At 46.6% G+C, this 22612-nt stretch overlaps 1 protein-coding gene across 1 annotated transcript in view; it reads left to right on the forward strand.

Moving 5' to 3' along the window:
• The window catches only part of LOC122924561 (proton channel OTOP1-like), a 73991-nt gene extending 59301 nt beyond the window's left edge, over positions 1-14690 (forward strand). Inside the window, exons 7-9 of the mRNA XM_044275789.1 lie at positions 10759-10889; positions 13366-14222; positions 14649-14690. Coding sequence (XP_044131724.1) covers positions 10759-10889; positions 13366-14222; positions 14649-14690 — 1030 coding nt within the window. The remainder of the gene's footprint in view (positions 1-10758; positions 10890-13365; positions 14223-14648) is intronic.
• Positions 14691-22612: the final 7922 nt, after the last annotated feature.

Raw genomic sequence — 22612 nt, forward strand, 5'->3', positions numbered from 1 at the left:
ACCCAGTTTCTCGGTTACATCATCTCCCCGGAAGGGCTGAGTATGGATCCTCAGAAAATTCAGGCTGTAATAGATTGGCCCCCCCCTAAGAATGAAAAGGAAATACAGAGGTTTGTCGGCTTCGCCAACTTTTACCGAAAATTCATTCGGAACTTCTCAAAAATCGTTACTCCAATTACCCAGTTAACCAAAAAGACTGTGCCCTTTTCCTGGACACCCGAAGCACAGGAAGCCTTCACCAAGCTCAAATCCCTCTTCACGTGTGCTCCAATTCTGATCCATCCTAATCCCGAACTGCCATTCACAGTCGAAGTGGACGCTTCCGACACCGCAGTAGGCGCTGTCCTATCACAACGTACGGGAGAAAAGATGCTTTTACACCCTTGCGCCTTCTTCTCTCGCCAAATGTCCCCCGCAGAAAGGAACTATGACATCGGGAATAAGGAATTGCTGGCAATCAAAGATGCCTTCTCGGAGTGGAGACATCTATTGGAGGGGGCCATCAATCCCATAACTGTGTTTACTGACCACCGAAACCTCGAATTCATCCGTTCTGCCAAGAGGCTTTCCGCCAGACAAGCCAGATGGAGCCTTTTTTTTTCCTCGATTCAATTTCATTATCACATATCGCCCGGGGTCGAAGAATGGCAAAGCAGATGCCCTTTCCAGGATGTTCTCTGAACCTTCACAGGACAACAAGGGCCAAGCCAGCATTCTACCCGAGAAAAAGGTCTTGGGAGCTACTTACCCAAAGGAACTTCTGGGGTCAATCAAGAAGGCTTATGAAAAGGACCCCTTCCTCACCCACCCAGCAGAAGATGTCAACCTCACCCTCAAGGGTGGCTTCTGGGTATACCTGGATCGACAACTGTACGTACCAGAAATGGCACGGCTCGAGGTACTAAAATATAACCACGATACCAAGTTGGCTGGCCATCCAGGTACAAGAAAGACCCAGGAACTCCTGTCCCGCTCCTTCTGGTGGCCGTCATATAAGGAAGATACTAAAAGGTTTGTCTCCTCATGCACGGTCTGTGCCCGCAACAAGACTCCCCGCTCTTCACCCGTGGGGCTGCTGCGACCACTCCCCATCCCCTCCCGCCCTTGGGGTTCAATTTCTATGGACTTTGTAGTTGACCTACCCCCTTCAAAAGGGATGAACACCATCTTGGTTGTCGTGGACCGCCTTACCAAGATGGCGCATTTCATCCCCTGCAAGGGCCTACCCACCGCCAAACAGACGGCTGACCTGGTATTGCGTGAAATCTTTAGGTTACACGGGGTTCCGGATGATGTGGTCTCTGACCGAGGAGTGCAATTCACCTCTAAATTCTGGAAAGACTTCTGCCTGGCCCTTGGGATCACGGTAAACCTGTCCTCCGCCTTCCATCCCCAGTCTAATGGGCAGACAGAGAGAACGAACCAGACCCTCGAGCAGTACCTACGTTGTTTCATCACTTATTTGCAGGATGACTGGTTGGACCACCTTCCTACGGCCGAGTTTTCCTACAATAATGCGGAACACAGTTCCACTCATTACAGTCCTTTCTACGCCAACACTGGCCTGCATCCAGCTTTCATCCCACGCCTGCCCATCACCTCCACGCTTCCAGCTGTGGCCGAACGCCTGGCAAATTTACAAGAGGCACAAGAGAACATTTCCAATAATCTCCTTGAGGCTCAGAGACGCTTTAAGCGGGCGACAGACAAACATCGTAGACCCGCTCCGGACTTTCAGATAGGAGATCAAGTGTGGCTCTCCACAAGAAACCTAAGACTGAAGGTACCTGCTCAGAAACTGGGCCAAAAATACTTGGGGCCTTTCCGGATCTCTGGTCGGATTAATGAAGTCACCTTCCGACTGGACCTCCCACATTCCATCAGGGTGCACCCAGTCTTCCATTGCTCTCTTCTCAAGCCGTTTGTAGAGAACACCTTCCCTGGCCGCCATCCTCCCCCCCACCACCAGTAAGGGTACAAGGCGAAGAGGCGTACATTGTCTCTAAGATCCTTGACTCCAGACTCCACCGGGAGATCCTTGAATCCAATACTTGATTTCCTGGAAAGGCTATCCTCCAGAAGACAACTCCTGGGAACCGGAGGAGAACATTTTGTCACCCAGACAAACCTTCCCCTGCGGTGCCCGGAGGTCACCTTGGAAGGGGGGGGGGAGTACTGTCAGGACTCGAACCCGTGGCCAGTCATGTCCCAGGCGGTAGCTCTACCCACTAGGCTACCGTCTCTCCTTGGACTATTCTCTTGCTAACTGCTAACTTCTAACTACCTCTCTTGTCCTTACCTTGACCTGCTGATTATTCCAATCTCTTGCACCTGCTACTTCCCTATAAAACCCAGCCCTTGAACCCAGCCCTTTGCTGGTTATTGTGCCTCCAAGCCTGTAGCAAGCTTCCTCTCTGCTCCTCCACCACTATTGCTGTTTTACCCTCGTTGCCAACCCGGACCGTTTTGACCTCGCTGATTTGCCACCTGCATTGACTCACTGCTTACCACCGACCACGCCTCCGTCTACTCCTGCTGTTACTTCGCTGCCCTCTCTGCTGCCGACCCGGACTGATCGACCACGCTACCTGCCTCCTGCTTCTGCGGGCCTTTGCCACTGGACTCCATACTTCCAGCTCGGGTGTCCTCTGACTCAGGTGAGCCTCAATTGACACTACCACCCTAACACTATGTCTGCCTTGTTCACAGGAGCCCAGAACTGTACACAGTACTCCATGTGTGGTCTGACTATCGATTTGTAAAGTGGTAGGACTATGTTCTCATCATGGGCATCTATGCCCCGTTTGATGCAACCCATTATCTTATTGACCTTGGCAGAAGCTGCCTGACACTGTTTTTTGCAGCTTAGTTTGCTGTTTATTAAAATTCCTAGATCCTTTTCCATGTCAGTGTTACCGAGTGTTTTACCATTTAGTATGTACGAGTGACTTGCATTATTCCTTCCCATGTGCATAACTTTACATTTGTCAGTGTTAAACCTCATGTGCCACTTATCTGTCCAAGCCTCCAATCTATCCAGATCCCTCTGTAGTAGTATACTGTCCTCTTCAGAGTTAATTACTTTACACAGTTTAGTGTCACCTGCGAAAATTGATATTTTACTATGCAAGCCTTCTACGGGATCATTAATAAATGATTAATAAATTAGGAAAGAGTGGATCTCAAAAGGTCTGGAAGTGGGTGGTCAGTCCCTCTGATATTCCACCAGTATCTGCTTTTTGGTGTGGTAGTTTTGGAGTTACAAAACAACAACAAATACAGGTGCACTCTGCGGTCTCACTAAACCCTCAAACAGATTTTAAAATTGAGAGATTAGTCAACATGTCCTACGGTGTAGAACATGTCTAAGCCCGGGCACCACGTCAAGGTTTCTCAAGTAGCCCGGGACCTAACGCTCTCCTACCTGCGCCGTATGGGCGATACCAGAAGCCAGTGGGCAAATTACAGGAGCAAGAGGCATGGTTACATGCTGGAGGTAACTGGTGAGCTGTTTGTGAGTCGGCCTCTTGCTCCTGTAATTTGCCCACTGGCTTCTGGTATCGCCCATACGGCGCAGGTAGGAGAGCGTTAGGTCCCGGGCTACTTGAGAAACCTTGATGTGGTGCCCGGGCTTAGACATGTTCTACACCGTAGGACATGTTGACTAATCTCTCAATTTTAAAATCTGTTTGAGGGTTTAGTGAGACCGCAGAGTGCACCTGTATTTGTTGTTGTTTTGTTATATTGTTATATTGATTATTACATCCGCACTTGTTACCTTGTGTGAGATGTCTATTGTGGTACTTGTGGTTCGCCGCGGGCATCCTCCACCGTATGCATTTTGCTGGGGATCGCCATTAGCAATGGGCCACAAGTGCAGGATTTGCTCCCCTATATATATGCACGACTGCATGTGGGTTTGAGCACCTCCTGCTAATGCCACCTTGTCTTTTTTGGTTTGTATAGTTTTGGAGTTAACACATTATATGGCGAAAACTTTGGATCAGTGCTCTTCACGGGCCAGGGTTCTGTGTCAGCTACAGTCAGGTCCATAAATATTGGGACATCGACACAATTCTAACATTTTTGTCTCTATACACCCTCACAATGGATTTGAAATAAAACAAACAAGATGTGCTTTAACTGCAGACTGTCAGCTTTAATTTGAGGGTATTTACCTCCAAATCAGGTGAACGGTGTAGGAATTACAACAGTTTGCACATGTGCCTCCCACTTGTTAAATGACCAAAAGTAATGGGACAATTGGCTTCTCAGCTGTGCCATGGCCAGGTGTGTGTTATACCCTCATTATCCCAATTACAATGAGCAGATAAAAGGTCCAGAGTTCATTTGAAGTGTGCTATTTGCATTTGGAATCTGTTGCAGTCAACTCTCAAGATGAGATTCAAAGAGCTGTCACGATCAGTAAAGCAAGCAATCATTAGGCTGAAAAAAAAAAAAAAAAAAAAACATCAGAGAGATAGCAAAAACATTTGGCGTGGCCAAAACAACCATTTGGAACATTCTTAAAAAGAAGGAACGCATTTGTGAGCTCAGCAACACCAAAAGACCCGGAAGACCACGGAAAACAACTGTGGTGGATGACCAAAGAATTCTTCCCCTGGTGAAGAAAACACCCTTCACAACAGTTGGCCAGATCAAGAACACTCTCCAGGAGGTAGGTGTATGTGTGTCAAAGTCAACAATCAAGAGAAGACTTCACAGAGTGAATACAGATGGTTCACCACAAAATGTAAACCATTGGTGAGCCTCAAAAACCATCAAGTGGGAATGCCATCAGCAGCTCGTTGTACTCGTCCGTCTTCCGATGAGTAACAGCCGTTTTTACTAAATTTAGTTCCCTGTCAGCAATGCAGAGCAGGGGTTTGTATACGGCAAAAATGGTAAAATGTCACCCAAGAATGTAACAGACGATTTTTAGAAATTTAAGTCCCTGTCACCTATGCAGAGCAGGGGTTTATTCACGGCAAAACTGGGTTCATGTCTCCCACCAATGGAACATAAGTGGTTGGGCATCATCTCTTCCACTTCTGGGGCAGGGCTATGTGGCTGGCACTGGGAAACCCTGCTAGCAGAGTCATCAAAAAGCAGAAGAGACTGCTCCATGACTTGGGGCTCAGACTGCTTGGCTGATTTGCAAGGGGGTGAGGTGAAAGACTGATGGACATCGGCTGCAGGTGCCAACTGTGGTCTTTCAGCAGGGGACTGGGTGGGAGACAATGTGAAGGAACTGGAGGCACTGTCAGCCACCCAATCTACTATCGCCTGTACTTGTTCTGGCCTCACCATTCGCAGAGCGGCATTCGGGCCTACCAAATAACGGTGCAGGTTCTGTCGCCTACTCGCACCTGAGGAAGGTATATCACTTGTGCATGTAGCTGGCACAGATCGACCACGTCCTCTCCCTGCAACAGGAGCTCCACCAGCACAACCACGTCCCTTATTTGACGCTCTCCTCATTCTTTGCGTTCACCCATCAAACTAACAGATGGTTTATGTCAGGCTACAATGTAACAGCAGTATTGACTGGTTTTATTGGACTCTCAGAAATGCAGCGCAGGCCGCAAATGTACTATCTAGCACAAAAAGTGAGGGTTTTTTCCAACCGACAGTATAACAGCAGTATTTAACGGTTTTATTGGACTGCTAGAAATTCAGAGCAGGCCGCAAAGGTACTTTATGGCTAAAAAAAAATAATGATTTTTTTCACCCACAGTGAAACAGATGGATTTTCTTTCACAAATGCAGTGCAGGTCGCAAATATACTTTTTACCCCAAAAAAGTATAATTTGTCCCCTCAGAATCTAACAGATTTACTGAATTGATTACACTCACATATGCAGCACAGGGGTACTTTACAGAAAAAATGTGAATGTCACCCCCTGGGTCCCTGAACTCACAGACGGATTCCCTATATTATTTTCCCTTCCCCTGGCACATATGCAGTGCAGGTGCACTTAAAAAATGGGTATATGTTGCCCACTGAACTAAAAGAACAGGATTAAATGATTTCCCCTGGCACATATGCAGTGCTGGTGCACTGCACTTGCACAAAATGGCCGCCGACGCCCACATAACTAACAGACGGATAAAACTTATTTTCTGTGTCACTGTGCTCAGGGCAGGGTACAAAAATGTTGCATTGCACCCACAAAAAAAAAAAAAAATTGCTGTAGATCGCAGAGTTAACAAGTTCTGATAACAGATAGATTCTTTCCTATTCTCTCCCTCACAGCAGCAGAATCATCTCCCTACACTAAGCACAGCAGAGTGATGTGTGCCTTTAGTAGGCATGGCTGTGATGGCTTCTAAGGGCACACGAGTTAAACGCTTGTCGATTGGCTGCCCTGCATCCTTTCACAAAGCTCCATTAAATCACCGAACAACGAACCCGAACTTTTACTGAAATGTTCGGCTTTGGGTCCAGGGTCAAAAAAATCAAAGTTCGGTACGAACTCGAACTTTACAGTTCGGGTTCGTTTAACCCTAGTGTCCTCCTCTAGCCATTTACTGTTCCACATAGCTTTCTATCTTGTTTCCAAAGAGTACAGATTTCATACCTCGCAACTGTCCCGGATCCGGCAGGACAGTCCCGCATTGCAGTGGCTGTCCCGCGGTCCCGGGCGAGGGAGGTATGTCTCGCATTCTTGCAGCTGTCTCTGCTTTTATAGGAAGCAGAGACAGTTGCCTGTATTATGATGAAGTAGAGAGCCGGCATCGGCTCCCTGCTTCATCATCCCTCCCCCCTGCCGACTCTTCACACCTCTGGTCTGTGCGGGGGGCGGGTCTGGCCGGCAGTCAGTCTTGGCTCTGCCTCCTTCAGAGACTAGAGCAGCTGATGTCCTGCTGCTAGAAATAGGGGCACAATGTAGGGATATTACTGGGGGGTCACAATGAGGGCATATTACCGGGGGGTACAGCTTGGCATATTACTTGGGGAACAGCTGGGCATAATACTGGGGGCACAATGTGGGCATATTTGCTGGGGGCACAGCTGGGTATATTACTGTGGGCACAGCTGGGCATAATTCTGTGAAGACACAATGTGGGCATAAATACTGTGCGGTGGCATAAAGGAGGAATAATTACTATGTGGGGGCATTACGGTGACTGGGTGGGATTGGGCGTATAGTTATGTTTTGGGTGGAGTTAGAGGTGTGGCCTAGACCGCACAATGTGTCCCTCTTTGTTCGTTTGCAAAGTTGAGAGGTATGAGATTTGTCATACTTGTCAGCAAGCACCCCAGTGGAAGGAGCAGTGCAAACCATTGGTTTAAGCTTTACCATTCGTGGAAGATTTCTGAAACAGAAAGGTCTTGGACTAGGAACTAAAGTGTCAGGGAGACCAGCATGGGCGGACAGGCTGGTTGAGCAGTGACGTTTGGCTGCAACACATCCCAGAAGGGCCTGAGCCACACCTGCAGCAGTAAAATAGTCATGTATATCAGGAAAGTAGGTGAAAAATACCAATATTGGGGCCTTTTTTTCATGCTCATAGAGGGGGGGAAGAGGAAGCTACAACTGCAGCGTACCACAAGCTATTCCATAAACTATTCCATATCTATCTTGACACGCCTTGTCCGTAACCTTTCTACATTACTTTGAACTTCTGTTCTCTGTCTGTCTTGTTTTCATGTTCCGGGATGTGATAATGCAGCCATTGTCTATGCTGTTGCTACCAATTAATTGCAATCAGTGTGTATAATCTTAAATTGTAGGTTCCTCGAATGGTTGCATACTTTGCGTAATCCTTTGTTCCATGAATCAAGAATAGGGATAGAGAAGAAACACGAAACATGAGTCTTTCTCATAATAATCCAGGACCTGTTTGCTGAAAAGAGCCAGACAATGTCGTTGTAACGCGATATAAGGGGCTGTAAGCTATACATTCTCCGGTGAGAAGTGACATGAAAAATAAAGCAATTCAGTGAATAGCAGTCCTTGGGGTTTAGCTATGCTGTGCATGGGCGGTAGAGTTGTTGTAAATGTCAGAAATAATGAGATAAAGCTTAACCCCTTAGTGACCACGCACATTTTTTCAAAGTGGTATTCCAACAGCTATAACTTTTTTGTTTTTCATCAATATACCTGTATGAGGCCTTATTTTTTGCAGGGCAAGCTATAGTTTTAATTAGGGATGAGCGAATCGACTTCGATAAAACATCCAAAGTTGATTCGCATAATACTTTGTTTGAATTCTGTACGAAGCGAGCGCTCCATACACTATTAGAATGCATGGGCTCGCTTCGTACAGAATTCAAACGAAGTATTATGCGAATCGACTTTGGATGTTTTATCGATGCGACAAAGTTACCTTGGAACCAAACCCGAGTTTGGGAAATGTTTTTTTTTACAGTAAAAATTGATTTATTAAGTTATAAAATTAGCTCTTGGAGATGTCATTAGTCCAGGGGTTCACATACTTTTTCCACCTGCACTGTGAATGTTTACATGGTGTGTTCAATAAAAACATGGTAACATTTAATTCTTTGTGTGTTATTAGTTTAAGCAGACTGTGATTGTCTATTGTTGTGACTTAGGGCTCTTTCACACTTGCGTTCTTTTCTTCCGGCATAGAGTTCCGTCGTCGGGGCTCTATGCCGGAAGAATCCTGATCAGTTTTATCCTAATGCATTCTGAATGGAGAGAAATCCGTTCAGGATGCATCAGGACGTCTTCAGTTCCGGAACGGAACGTTTTTTGGCCGGAGAAAATACCGCAGCATTCTGCGCTTTTTGCTCCGGCCAAAAATCCTGAAGACTTGCCGCAAGGCCGGATCCGGAATTAATGCCCATTGAAAGGCATTGATTCGGATCCGGCCTTAAGCTAAACGTCGTTTCGGCGCATTGCCGGATCTGACGTTTAGCTTTTTCTGAATGGTTACCATGGCTGCCGGGACGCTAAAGTCCTGGCAGCCATGGTAAAGTGTAGTGGGGAGCGGGGGAGCAGCATACTTACCGTCCATGCGGCTCCCGGGGCGCTCCAGAGTGACGTCAGGGCGCCCCACGCGCATGGATGACGTGATCGCATGGCACGTCATCCATGCGCATGGGGCGCTCTGACGTCATTCTCCCCGCTCCTACTATGGCAACCAGGACTTTAATAGCGTCCTGGCTGCCATAGTAACACTGAAAGCATTTTGAAGACGGATCCGTCTTCAAATGCTTTCAGTACACTTGCGTTTTTCCGGATCCGGCGTGTAATTCCGGCAAGTGGAGTACACGCCGGATCCGGACAACGCAAGTGTGAAAGAGGCCTTAGATGAAGATCACATTTTATGACCAATTTGTGCAGAAATCCATATCATTCCAAAGGGTTCACATACTTTTTCTTGCAACTGTATGTGTAGTAACATGATATTCTGATGTCACGACGATTATATGCAGACAGGCGGCACTACATAGGTGCAACTTACCATTTTCTGCAACAGTATGTGGCAGATAGTTTTTTTTGCCTCCTCCTGACATGTACAGTTCCTTCTTTCTTTAACAAGAGGTTCATAAGCAGCTGCAGTATGTGTTATACAGTACAGTTCTGAATACATCTGTGAAGGTTCTCATTTATCCAGGTCATGGTATATCTGTAAAGAATAAATCAAGGCAACTGGACTTACTGTAGATTTCTTGAAAACGTTTCACTCGTTCTTCCAACGAGCTTTCTCGATTCAACTCAGAATTGAGAAAGCTCGTTGAAAGAACGAGTGAAATGTTTTCAAGAAATCTACAGTAAGTCCAGTTGCCTTGATTTATTCTTTACAGATAGTTCTGAATACAGACTGCTACAGGCCAACCTACTACACACCTCAGCTCAGTGGCATACCTTCAATAGAGGCATACCACATGACTGCTAGGGGGGATGGAGTTGAGGCTAAACTCTCTCTTCTCTTTTCATGCAGCCGTCACTAGCGGGAGCTCAATGTAAAAAGTTTATTACAGCTTCCATTGCAGTCAATGATAACTATATACATTCCCATTCACTGAGCTCCCCCTAGTGGTGGCTGGGTGGCTGCAGGCAGCCAGCATTGTAATTATTATCTAAAGGAAAGAAATGATTAAAGGGAGTCTGTCACCACATTTTAGCATGTTAGACCGTTAAAATAGGGTTATGTGATCCACCCAGAACATAAAAACTGTACCTTTTAGAAAACGGAATTTTCTTTTTGCCGAAAATGAAGTTATAAGATTATGTTCTGAGCCCTCTCAAGTGCCCAGGGCGGTCTCTCAATCCTCGGAGCCCCAGGCAGGCACCTCCTAAATGGCTGATAACTCCGCCCTCCGTGCGCCTCTGCCCGCCCGTTTACTCCCCTCCCCTGTCCCTTTCCACTGCGGCTATGCGGTCCAAATCGTAGCGTGCGCATGCGCAATGCGATGCCCGCTCCTGGCAGGGCATCGCAATACCTACTGCGCATGCGCCCGCTACGATTTGGACCGCATAGCCGCAGTGGAAAGGGGGAGGGGAGTAAACGGGCGGGCAGAGGCGCACAGAGGGCGGAGTTATCAGCCGTTTAGGAGGTGCCTGCCTGGGGCTCCGAGGATTGAGAGACCGCCCTGGGCACTTGAGAGGGCTCTGTATACATGTCATCTTGTGCTCTTATATGACTATAGAACTCCTCAGTGACCTCTAATCTTTTTCTTATTTACAGTAGAGGGAATGTTAATCCACATAGCGTGTGAATATTTGTCTTCAGATCTAGAGCAGCCATAGTTATTGTTATTGTTCTCTTTTTGTTCTATTTTAGGTTTGGCTTAATCCATTCTGTGTATACAAATTTGCTCCTCTGGGCCAGTGCAGTGGCGACTGAATCTGACCACCAGCTGGAGGAGCACATGGGTAGACTGACATCACTCGGCTTTCTAAACATAACCTTACGTAAGTTCTAATTCTGTCAGATTGACATTACTATCTCTTCCATTTTAAACCAGAGGAATCTCCTAACGTTCTTACATGTTGTATCCTAGTTTGGTGATGGACACCTACTGTATGCAGGATTATCACACCCTGAAATAAAGAAATCAGTTTCTTCTCTATACTTTTAAAGCAAATCTTTCACCCCGACTTTAGATCATTATCGACAGTAATACATGTAGCCCAGATCACAATTATTATTTCCCTACTGCCCCTGATTCCCCCGCTGTCAGTACTCAGAGCTGCACTGAAATACATAGGGGTACATTTATTAAGAACGGCATTTTAGACCCGCTCTTAATACTGGCGGTGGATCCGCTGAAGTTATGAAGGGGTTCTGAAGCTGTCTTACATTTACACCGTTTTCTACACCTAAAACAGGCGTAGAAAATGGTAAATGAGATGGGCCTGGCAGCCTGTCCCCTTCCCCACCCACAATTTTAGACCTGGCGTGAGCGGGGCGAAGTCGCAGATAACGGCACAAAGGTTACATCTGCGCCTGAAATACGCCTAATTTAGGCGTATTTCAGAATAGTAAATGACCCCCATAGTCTGGACTGTTGAGCTGTTCTAACATAATGGAGAGGACTCCTGTGCATATGATCCAAAATCAGGTGACGGATACCCTTTAATCTGCCCCTCTACTTAGAGGTGTATTTATAGACAGTGTAAAGGTAACAGTTCCATCTGGGCCCTGGTGTCCGAGGGGGTCCAAAGCTCCATCTACCACATAAAAAGATGCTGGTGATAAAAATGGCACATGGTAGGAAAGGAGTTTACCATAAATTTTGCAGTAGGGTTCAGGAGCACACCTCAGCCTGTTCTACTGGGTGTAGGTGGGCAATAAAGGGGAGCAGATGGAAGGGGAAGACTAGATTTTCAGACTAGACAAGGGTTTGTTTGTAGTCTGTATCCATAGACACTTAGGAGCTGTTTTTGTATGCACAAAACAGTTGAATAATTTTAATGAAGTGTTTTTGTCAGCAAAGTTTACTTTTTAAATTTTTTTATAAATGTTTTTACTTTAAAAACTTTGAAGAAGTGTATTCAACCTTACGTGCCTATTAGCTAGTACCCTAGCAGTGTGCTTTATTTTGTATTGTGCACCAGGGGCTGCAGATTTTCTTTTAAGAAAATGAAAAGGAAGTTGCACGTGAATCAGTGGCGAACAGGAATCCTCCATCCTACTATTAACCCCTTCAGGACCCTGCCATTTTTAATCTTAGGACCAGGCCATTTTCTGCAAATCTGACATGTCACTTTATATTGTAATAACTTGAAAACGCTTTTACTTATTCAAGCCATTCTGAGATTGTTTTCTCGTCACATATTGTACTTAATGACAGTGTTAAATTTGAGTCAAAATATTTCATTTTTATTTATAAAAAAATACCAAATTTACCCAAAATTTTGAAAAAAATTTGGGCCGTTAGAAGGCTTAGAGGTTTTAGAAGCAAATCTTGAAATGTTTCAGAAAATTTCCAAAATCTACTTTTTAAGGACCAATTCAGGTCTGAAGTCACTTTGTGAGGCTTACATAATAGAACGACCCAAAAATGGCTCCATTTTAGAAACTACACCCCTCAAGGTATTCAAAATGGATTTTACAAACTTTGTTAACCCTTTAGGTGTTCCACAAGAATTAATGGAAAATAGAGATAACATTTCAAAATGTAACTTTTTGGGCAGATTTTCTATTTGAATAAATTTTTTCCAGTTACAAAGCAAGGGTTAACACCCAAACAAAACTCAATATTTTTGGCCCTTTTGACACACTTTTTTTTTTTTTAACGGTGTTCATCCAGGTTCTTACGGATGCGGAAATACCCAATATGTATACTTTTTAAAAATGTATTAAAGTTTTACACAATAATAGCATTTTTTTAACAAAAAAAAATCATGCTTTAGTGTCTCCATAGAGCCAGTCGATACGGACGTGGTGATACCTAATATGTCTTTTTTCTATTTTTTTTTTTACTTTATTTTGGGGAAAAAACGCTTTTTTTTTTTTACTTGAAACTTCATTTTTTTGTAAAACTTTATTTTTTGTCCCACTCTGGGACTTCAACTTTTGGGGGTCTGATCCCCTGTACAATGGGGGAAGCATCTGCTTTGGGGCCCTCTTCTGAGTTCAGGCCCCAAAGCAGCTGCTTCCCCTATAGCTAGGGGGGCACTGGTTCTCATTGAAGAGATCCAGCTGGTGTATAGAGAAAGGGTATGCAAATTACCTCTCCTAAAAAAAATTAAAAAAAATTGATGAAGTATGAGATTTTTTTTTTTCTTTTTTGAAGAATAACTGACCTACATCACATTGGGGTCCCATTTACTTGGGTAGAATATCTGGCCAGTTATCAGCAAATATCGTAGTAATTGATGTAAATACAACTGAACGAGTGGGCAAGATCAGGAATGAACTTTTTTATTTTCTTTTATCTTACAGACGGAAACCATCTAGACTGTAACTGCACCAATAGTCTGTGTGACAGTTTCCAAAAAGGAATCTATTACATATACCCATTCTACATTGAATATCAGATTTTAGCCTCAGCTATGCTCTATGTACTGTGGAAGAATATAGGGAACAAACTTGGACATAGTCATCATAGATCAAAGCTTACTTTTGGAGGGGTGGTCCCTGGCACCCTTTTAGGACTCAGCGTGCTGGCTGCAACAATTGCTACAGTGGCAATATATCTATTAAATATCGGACGCTCGAAGAACAAAAGCGAGTCTGCTCTGAGTGTTTTCTACTTTTACTCAATCATAGTCCTGGGCTTCATGTGCATAATATCAATGATTGGCCTTGTGCTATATAAACTGGATAAAAACCTAACAATGAAAGAGAAAAGCCCAGCTGTAAAACTGGATGAAGACCTACTGGTCGGTTCTGCCATTGGATCTTGGATCATGTCATGGGGTTCCATCATTGCAACAATATTCGCTGAGAGTCACCCCACCTTCACCTGGTACAATCTACCTTACTGCATACTAGTGATACTAGAGAAATACTTTCAAAACCTCTTCATCATTTCACACATAAACCGAAAAGACAAGCATCATACCAAGATGCCACCCATGGAAATATCTGTGACGTCAGGCGAAATCAGCTTCCCTATTGAAAGTACAGATTTTAGGACTGATAAAGGAGACAAGATGAAGATTCACAACCTCGAGCACCACAATGCCATGCAACTGCACGCTATGTCACCTAATGATATACCTCGAAATTCATATGCAAGGTTGAAGAAAACAGTGCTCAAAAATATTACTATTGTCTTGTTTCTGTGCAATATTTCGGTAAGTATGTTAAAGAAATACATTCAGACTGGATTTGGATTATTACTTTTTTTTTTTGTAGGACTGTTTTCTAGTGATGAGCGGCATAGGCAATATTCGAATTCGCAATATTTCGTGAATTTTTGACCAAATATTCGCCATAAATTCGCAAATTCGTGATCTCATCATAGTTTACTTGATTGCGAAAATCAGCAATGTAATATATTCGCGATAAATTTGCGATTAGAATATTCAACACTATTCGCGAATACAAATATATAGCACTATATATGTGCATAAGCTTTACCGTCAGTTCAAGAGTTGTCATTCATAGATGAGTTTTATCACATGCCTGTCCAACTCACCTGGTGATTCTCCTTCATGCCTCAGAATAAATAAAAAGACTGCAGAATTTATTATTTTCCTGCCCCCTCATTTTTATAACAGAGCTTACATAAAGTGGCCAACCACGTTATTCAGGCCAAATGAGATGCTAGGAACCAAGATATCACAAGGATCTTCTGATGCATCATAGATACATGTGAGAAGGTCACATTGGTGGATTTAGGCTAGCTTCACACTAGCATTTGAGAGCTCAAAGCGCAGCGGTTTTAGTCTCTGCATATTTGCCGGGTTGCAGCAAGATCTCTGTCAGTTCCCATTGTACATAAAGGGGCCTGTGGGCATTCAGGCAGTGTCCAGCAATGCTGGTTCCAGAGAACAGGAACAGCCTGCCGAAGCTTTCAGACACTTAGGGGGTCGTTTATCAAACTGGTGTAACGTAGAACTGGCTTAGTTGGCCATAGCAACCAATCAGATTCCCCCTTTCATTTTCCAAAGGAGCTGTCCAAAATGAAAGGTGGTATCTGATTGGTTGCTTTGGGCTACTAAGCCAGTTCTACTGTACACCAGTTTGATAAATTACCCCATTAGTGTTTTCAGAATGAAATGACCCTGACTAGCTAAGCAAGCCCTCTTTGGGCCTCATTTTTAACAGTTTTGTTACCCATAGCAGCCAATCAGAACTCGGTTTTCATTTCTTTAAGGGGTTATCCCATGAATAATGTAAAAAATGAAAAATGAAACATAATATAGTACATGACAACCTCTTTCTAACAAAACTAGAACCAGCCCTGTACCTCACATGGATCCACATATCTCCCCATTCATTGCTCCAATTGTTCTGCTAGATTTATTAGAAGCTGGTAGCTCGGGGAGGATGGGGGGCCTTCTCTGGGGTTTGTCATTTCCGCTACAGATGGTGGGAGTTAATGGATGGAACTGAACATGTGCTTCCATCTCAGTGAACAGAACAGGATAAATTAGGAAAAAGAGTTCACCCTTTAACCCCTACACAGAGATCTGGACTTCTCTGCAGGTGAACCGCCAGGCCACTACTTCCTGGAATATTTTATGTGTGCTTAACAGTTAACCCACGGGGGACAGGCAGAATCATAGTCAGACAAGTCAAGACTAGTGGAGTTTGTGCAATATAGTAAACGTTCTGAGATCCAGGCAGGCAGCAAAGGGTCAATACTAGAGTTGAGCGAACACCTGGATGTTCGGGTTCGAGAAGTTCGGCCGAACATCCCGGAAATGTTCGGGTTCGGGATCCGAACCCGATCCGAACTTCGTCCCGAACCCGAACCCCATTGAAGTCAATGGGGACCCGAACTTTTCGGCACTAAAAAGGCTGTAAAACAGCCCAGGAAAGAGCTAGAGGGCTGCAAAAGGCAGCAACATGTAGGTAAATCCCCTGCAAACAAATGCGGATAGGGAAATGAATTAAAATAAAAATTAAATAAATAAAAATTAACCAAAATCAATTGGAGAGAGGTTCCATAGCAGAGAATCTGGCTTCCCGTCACCCACCACTGGAACAGTCCATTCTCAGATATTTAGGCCCCGGCACCCAGGCAGAGGAGAGAGGTCCCGTAACAGAGAATCTGTCTTCATGTCAGCAGAGAATTAGTCTGCATGTCATAGCAGAGAATGAGGCTTCACGTCAGCCACCACTGCAACAGTCCATTGGCATATATTTAGGCCCAGCACACAGGCAGAGGAGAGAGGTCCCGTAACAGAGAATCTGGCTTCATGTCAGCAGAGAATCAGTCTGCATGTCATAGCAGAGAATGAGGCTTCACGTCAGCCACCACTGCAACAGTCCATTGGCATATATTTAGGCCCAGCACACACACAGGCAGAGGAGAGAGGTCCCGTAACAGAGGATCTGGCTTCATGTCAGCAGAGAATCAGTCTGCATGTCATAGCAGAGAATCAGGCTTCACGTCAGCCACCACTGCAACAGTCCATTGTCATAAATTTAGGCCCAGCACCCAGGCAGAGGAGAGAGGTCCCGTAACAGACAATCTGGCTTCATGTCAGCAGAGAATTAGTCTGCATGTCATAGCAGAGAATGAGGCTTCACGTCAGCCACCACTGCAACAGTCCATTGGCATATATTTAGGCCTAGCACACAGGCAGAGGAGAGAGGTCCCGTAACAGACAATCTGGCTTCATGTCAGCAGAGAATCAGTCTGCATGTCATAGCAGAGAATGAGGCTTCACGTCACCCACCACTGCAACAGTCCATTGGCATATATTTAGGCCTAGCACACAGGCAGAGCAGAGAGGTCCCGTAACAGACAATCTGGCTTCATGTCAGCAGAGAATCAGTCTGCATGTCATAGCAGAGAATGAGGCTTCACGTCAGCCACCACTGCAACAGTCCATTGGCATATATTTAGGCCTAGCACACAGGCAGAGGAGAGAGGTCCCGTAACAGACAATCTGGCTTCATGTCAGCAGAGAATCAGTCTGCATGTCATAGCAGAGAATGAGGCTTCACGTCAGCCACCACTGCAACAGTCCATTGGCATATATTTAGGCCCAGCACCCAGGCAGAGGAGGGAGGTCCCGTAACAGACAATCTGGCTTCATGTCAGCAGAGAATCAGTCTGCATGTCATAGCAGAGAATGAGGCTTCACGTCACCCACCACTGCAACAGTCCATTGGCATATATTTAGGCCCAGCACCCAGGCAGAGGAGGGAGGTCCCCTAACAGAGAATCTGTCTTCATGTCAGCAGAGAATTAGTCTGCATGTCATAGCAGAGAATGAGGCTTCACGTCAGCCACCACTGCAACAGTCCATTGGCATATATTTAGGCCCAGCACCCAGGCAGAGGAGGGAGGTCCCGTAACAGAGAATCTGTCTTCATGTCAGCAGAGAATTAGTCTGCATGTCATAGCAGAGAATGAGGCTTCACGTCAGCCACCACTGCAACAGTCCATTGGCATATATTTAGGCCCAGCACACACACAGGCAGAGGAGAGAGGTCCCGTAACAGACAATCTGGCTTCATGTCAGCAGAGAATTAGTCTGCATGTCATAGCAGAGAATGAGGCTTCACGTCAGCCACCACTGCAACAGTCCATTGGCATATATTTAGGCCCAGCACACACACAGGCAGAGGAGAGAGGTCCCGTAACAGACAATCTGGCTTCATGTCAGCAGAGAATTAGTCTGCATGTCATAGCAGAGAATGAGGCTTCACGTCAGCCACCACTGCAACAGTCCATTGGCATATATTTAGGCCCAGCACACACACAGGCAGAGGAGAGAGGTCCCGTAACAGAGAATCTGTCTTCATGTCAGCAGAGAATTAGTCTGCATGTCATAGCAGAGAATCAGGCTTCACGTCACCCACCACTGCAACAGTCCATTGGCATATATTTAGGCCCAGCACCCAGGCAGAGGAGGGAGGTCCCGTAACAGAGAATCTGTCTTCATGTCAGCAGAGAATTAGTCTGCATGTCATAGCAGAGAATGAGGCTTCACGTCACCCACCACTGCAACAGTCCATTGGCATATATTTAGGCCTAGCACACAGGCAGAGGAGAGGTTCATTCAACTTTGGGTAGCCTCGCAATATAATGGTAAAATGAAAATAAAAATAGGATTGAATGAGGAAGTGCCCTGGAGTCCAATAATATATGGTTATGGGGAGGTAGTTAATGTCTAATCTGGACAAGGGACGGACAGGTCCTGTGGGATCCATGCCTGGTTCATTTTTATGAACGTCAGCTTGTCCACATTGGCTGTAGACAGGCGGCTGCGTTTGTCTGTAATGACGCCCCCTGCCGTGCTGAATACACGTTCAGACAAAACGCTGGCTGCCGGGCAGGCCAGCACCTCCAAGGCATAAAAGGCTAGCTCTGGCCACGTGGACAATTTAGAGACCCAGAAGTTGAATGGGGCCGAACCATCAGTCAGTACGTGGAGGGGTGTGCACACGTACTGTTCCACCATGTTAGTGAAATGTTGCCTCCTGCTAACACGTTGCGTATCAGGTGGTGGTGCAGTTAGCTGTGGCGTGTTGACAAAAGTTTTCCACATCTCTGCCATGCTAACCCTGCCCTCAGAGGAGCTGGCCGTGACACAGCTGCCTTGGCGACCTCTTGCTCCTCCTCTGCCTTGGCCTTGGGCTTCCACTTGTTCCCCTGTGACATTTGGGAATGCTCTCAGTAGCGCGTCTACCAACGTGCGCTTGTACTCGCGCATCTTCCTATCACGCTCCAGTGCAGGAAGTAAGGTGGGCACATTGTCTTTGTAGCGTGGATCCAGCAGGGTGGCAACCCAGTAGTCCGCACAGGTTAAAATGTGGGCAACTCTGCTGTCGTTGCGCAGGCACTGCAGCATGTAGTCGCTCATGTGTGCCAGGCTGCCCAGGGGTAAGGACAAGCTGTCCTCTGTGGGAGGCGTATCGTCATCGTCCTGCCTTTCCCCCCAGCCACGCACCAGTGATGGACCCGAGCTGCGTTGGGTGCCACCCCGCTGTGACCATGCTTCATCCTCATCCTCCTCCACCTCCTCCTCATCCTCGTCCTCCTCGTCCTCCAGTAGTGGGCCCTGGCTGGCCACATTTGTACCTGGCCTCTGCTGTTGCCAAAAACCTCCCTCTGAGTCACTTCGAAGAGACTGGCCTGAAAGTGCTAAAAATGACCCCTCTTCCTCCTCCTCCTCCTCCTCCTGGGCCACCTCCTCTTCCATCATCGCCCTAAGTGTTTTCTCAAGGAGACATAGAAGTGGTATTGTAACGCTGATAACGGTGTCATCGCCACTGGCCATGTTGGTGGAGTACTCGAAACAGCGCAACAGGGCACACAGGTCTCGCATGGAGGCCCAGTCATTGGTGGTGAAGTGGTGCTGTTCTGTAGTGCGACTGACCCGTGCGTGCTGCAGCTGAAACTCCACTATGGCCTGCTGCTGCTCGCACAGTCTGTCCAGCATGTGCAAGGTGGAGTTCCACCTGGTGGGCACGTCGCATATGAGGCGGTGAGCGGGAAGGCCGAAGTTACGCTGTAGCGCAGACAGGCGAGCAGCAGCAGGATGTGAACGCCGGAAGCGCGAACAGACGGCCCGCACTTTATGCAGCAGCTCTGACATGTCGGGGTAGTTGTGAATGAACTTCTGCACCACCAAATTCAGCACATGCGCCAAGCAAGGGATGTGCGTCAAATTGGCTAGTCCCAGAGCTGCAACGAGATTTCGCCCATTATCACACACCACCAGGCCGGGCTTGAGGCTCACCGGCAGCAACCACTCGTCGGTCTGTTGTTCTATACCCCGCCACAACTCCTGTGCGGTGTGGGGCCTGTCCCCCAAACATATGAGTTTCAGAATGGCCTGCTGACGTTTACCCCGGGCTGTGCTGAAGTTGGTGGTGAAGGTGTGTGGCTGACTGGATGAGCAGGTGGAAGAAGAGGAGGAGGAAGCCGAGAAGGAGGAGGTGGCAACAGGAGGCAAAGAATGTTGCCCTGCGATCCTTGGCGGCGGAAGGACGTGCGCCAAACAGCTCTCCGCCTGGGGCCCAGCTGCCACTACATTTACCCAGTGTGCAGTTAGGGAGATATAGCGTCCCTGGCCGTGCTTACTGGTCCACGTATCTGTGGTTAGGTGGACCTTGCCACAGATGGCGTTGCGCAGTGCACACTTGATTTTATCGGATACTTGGTTGTGCAGGGAAGGCACGGCTCTCTTGGAGAAGTAGTGCCGGCTGGGAACAACATACTGTGGGACAGCAAGCGACATGAGCTGTTTGAAGCTGTCTGTGTCCACCAGCCTAAATGACAGCATTTCATAGGCCAGTAGTTTAGAAATGCTGGCATTCAGGGCCAGGGATCGAGGGTGGCTAGGTGGGAATTTACGCTTTCTATCAAATGTTTGTGAGATGGAGAGCTGAACGCTGGCGTGTGACATGGTTGAGACGCTTGGTGACGGAGGTGGTGGTGGTGGTGTTGGTGGTACATCCCCTGTTTGCTGGGCGGCAGGTGCCAACGTTCCTCCAGAGGCGGAGGAAGAGGCCGAGGCGGCAGCAGCAGAATAGGCCGAGGCGGCAGCAGCAGAAGAGGTAGCAGGGGGAGCCTGAGTGACTTCCTTGGTTTTAAGGTGTTTACTCCACTGCAGTTCATGCTTTGCATGCAGGTGCCTGGTCATGCAGGTTGTGCTCAGGTTCAGAACGTTAATGCCTCGCTTCAGGCTCTGATGGCACAGCGTGCAAACCACTCGGGTCTTGTCGTCAGCACATTGTTTGAAGAAGTGCCATGCCAGGGAACTCCTTGAAGCTGCCTTTGGGGTGCTCGGTCCCAGATGGCGGCGGTCAGTAGCAGGCGGAGTCTCTTGGCGGCGGGTGTTCTGCTTTTGCCCACTGCTCCCTCTTTTGCTACGCTGTTGGCTCGGTCTCACCACTGCCTCTTCCTCCGAACTGTGAAAGTCAGTGGCACGACCTTCATTCCATGTGGGGTCTAGGACCTCATCGTCCCCTGCATCGTCTTCCACCCAGTCTTGATCCCTGACCTCCTGTTCAGTCTGCACACTGCAGAAAGACGCAGCAGTTGGCACCTGTGTTTCGTCATCATCAGAGACATGCTGAGGTGGTATTCCCATGTCCTCATCATCAGGAAACATAAGTGGTTGTGCGTCAGTGCATTCTATGTCTTTCACCGCTGGGGAAGGGCTAGGTGGATGCCCTTGGGAAACCCTGCCAGCGGAGTCTTCAAACAGCATAAGAGACTGCTGCATAACTTGAGGCTGAGACAGTTTCCCTGGTATGCATGGGGGTGATGTGACAGACTGATGGGGTTGGTTTTCAGGCGCCATCTGTGCGCTTTCTGCAGAAGACTGGGTGGGAGATAATGTGAACGTGCTGGATCCACTGTCGGCCACCCAATTGACTAATGCCTGTACCTGCTCAGGCCTTACCATCCTTAGAACGGCATTGGGCCCCACCATATATCGCTGTAAATTCTGGCGGCTACTGGGACCTGAGGTAGTTGGTACACTAGGACGTGTGGATGTGGCAGAACGGCCACGTCCTCTCCCAGCACCAGAGGGTCCACTAACACCACCACGACCATGTCCACGTCCGCGTCCCTTACTAGATGTTTTTCTCATTGTTATGGTTCACCACAACAACAAATATATTATTTGGCCCAATGTATTGTATTCAAATTCAGCGGGATATAAATTTGAGGCCTAGTATTTAGGCGCTGGGTGACCGGTATGGATTTAGTGACAGAATTAGACTTGGAAATGCACAGAAGCGTGTGTGTGAAGTTATTCTGAATGACCCTATGTGCACCTTCAATATGATCTACCCTTTTAGGGATAGATTTCAAATAGCTCTGATATAGCAGAAACGACTAAATTATGAAATTGCTAAATTGGGAATTGTATTTCAACCCAGAACAAAAAATGTGCTTTGACGGACACTAAATAACTTTCCCAGCCACAACAGGACAGCGGTATTGAGAGATTTAGCGGGATATAAATTTGAGGCCTAGTATTTAGGCGCTGGGTGACAGGTATGGGTTTAGTGACAGAATTAGATTTGGAAATGCACAGTAGCGGGTGTGTGAAGTTATTCTGAATGACCCTATGTGCACCTTGAATATTATATACCCTTTTAGGGATAGATTTCAAATAGCTCTGATATAGCAGAAACCACTAAATTATGAAATTGCTAAATTGGGAATTGTATTTCAACCCAGAACAAGAAATGTGCTTGAACGGACACTAAATAACTCGCCCAGCTACAGCACTAGGGACAGATTTAGCGGGATATAAATTTGAGGCCTAGTATTTAGGCGCTGGGTGACAGGTATGGGTTTAGTGCCAGAATTAGACTTGGAAATACACAGTAGCGGGTGTGTGTGAAGTTATTCTGAATGACCCAATGTGCACCTTGAATATTATATACCCTTTTAGGGATAGATTTCAAATAGCTCTGATATAGCAGAAACCACTAAATTATGAAATTGCTAAATTGGGAATTGTATTTCAACCCAGAACAAGAAATGTGCTTGAACGGACACTAAATAACTCGCCCAGCTACAGCACTAGGGACAGAT

Source organism: Bufo gargarizans, chromosome 1 (assembly GCF_014858855.1).
Source record: "Bufo gargarizans isolate SCDJY-AF-19 chromosome 1, ASM1485885v1, whole genome shotgun sequence".
NCBI classification, from domain to species: domain Eukaryota; kingdom Metazoa; phylum Chordata; class Amphibia; order Anura; family Bufonidae; genus Bufo; species Bufo gargarizans.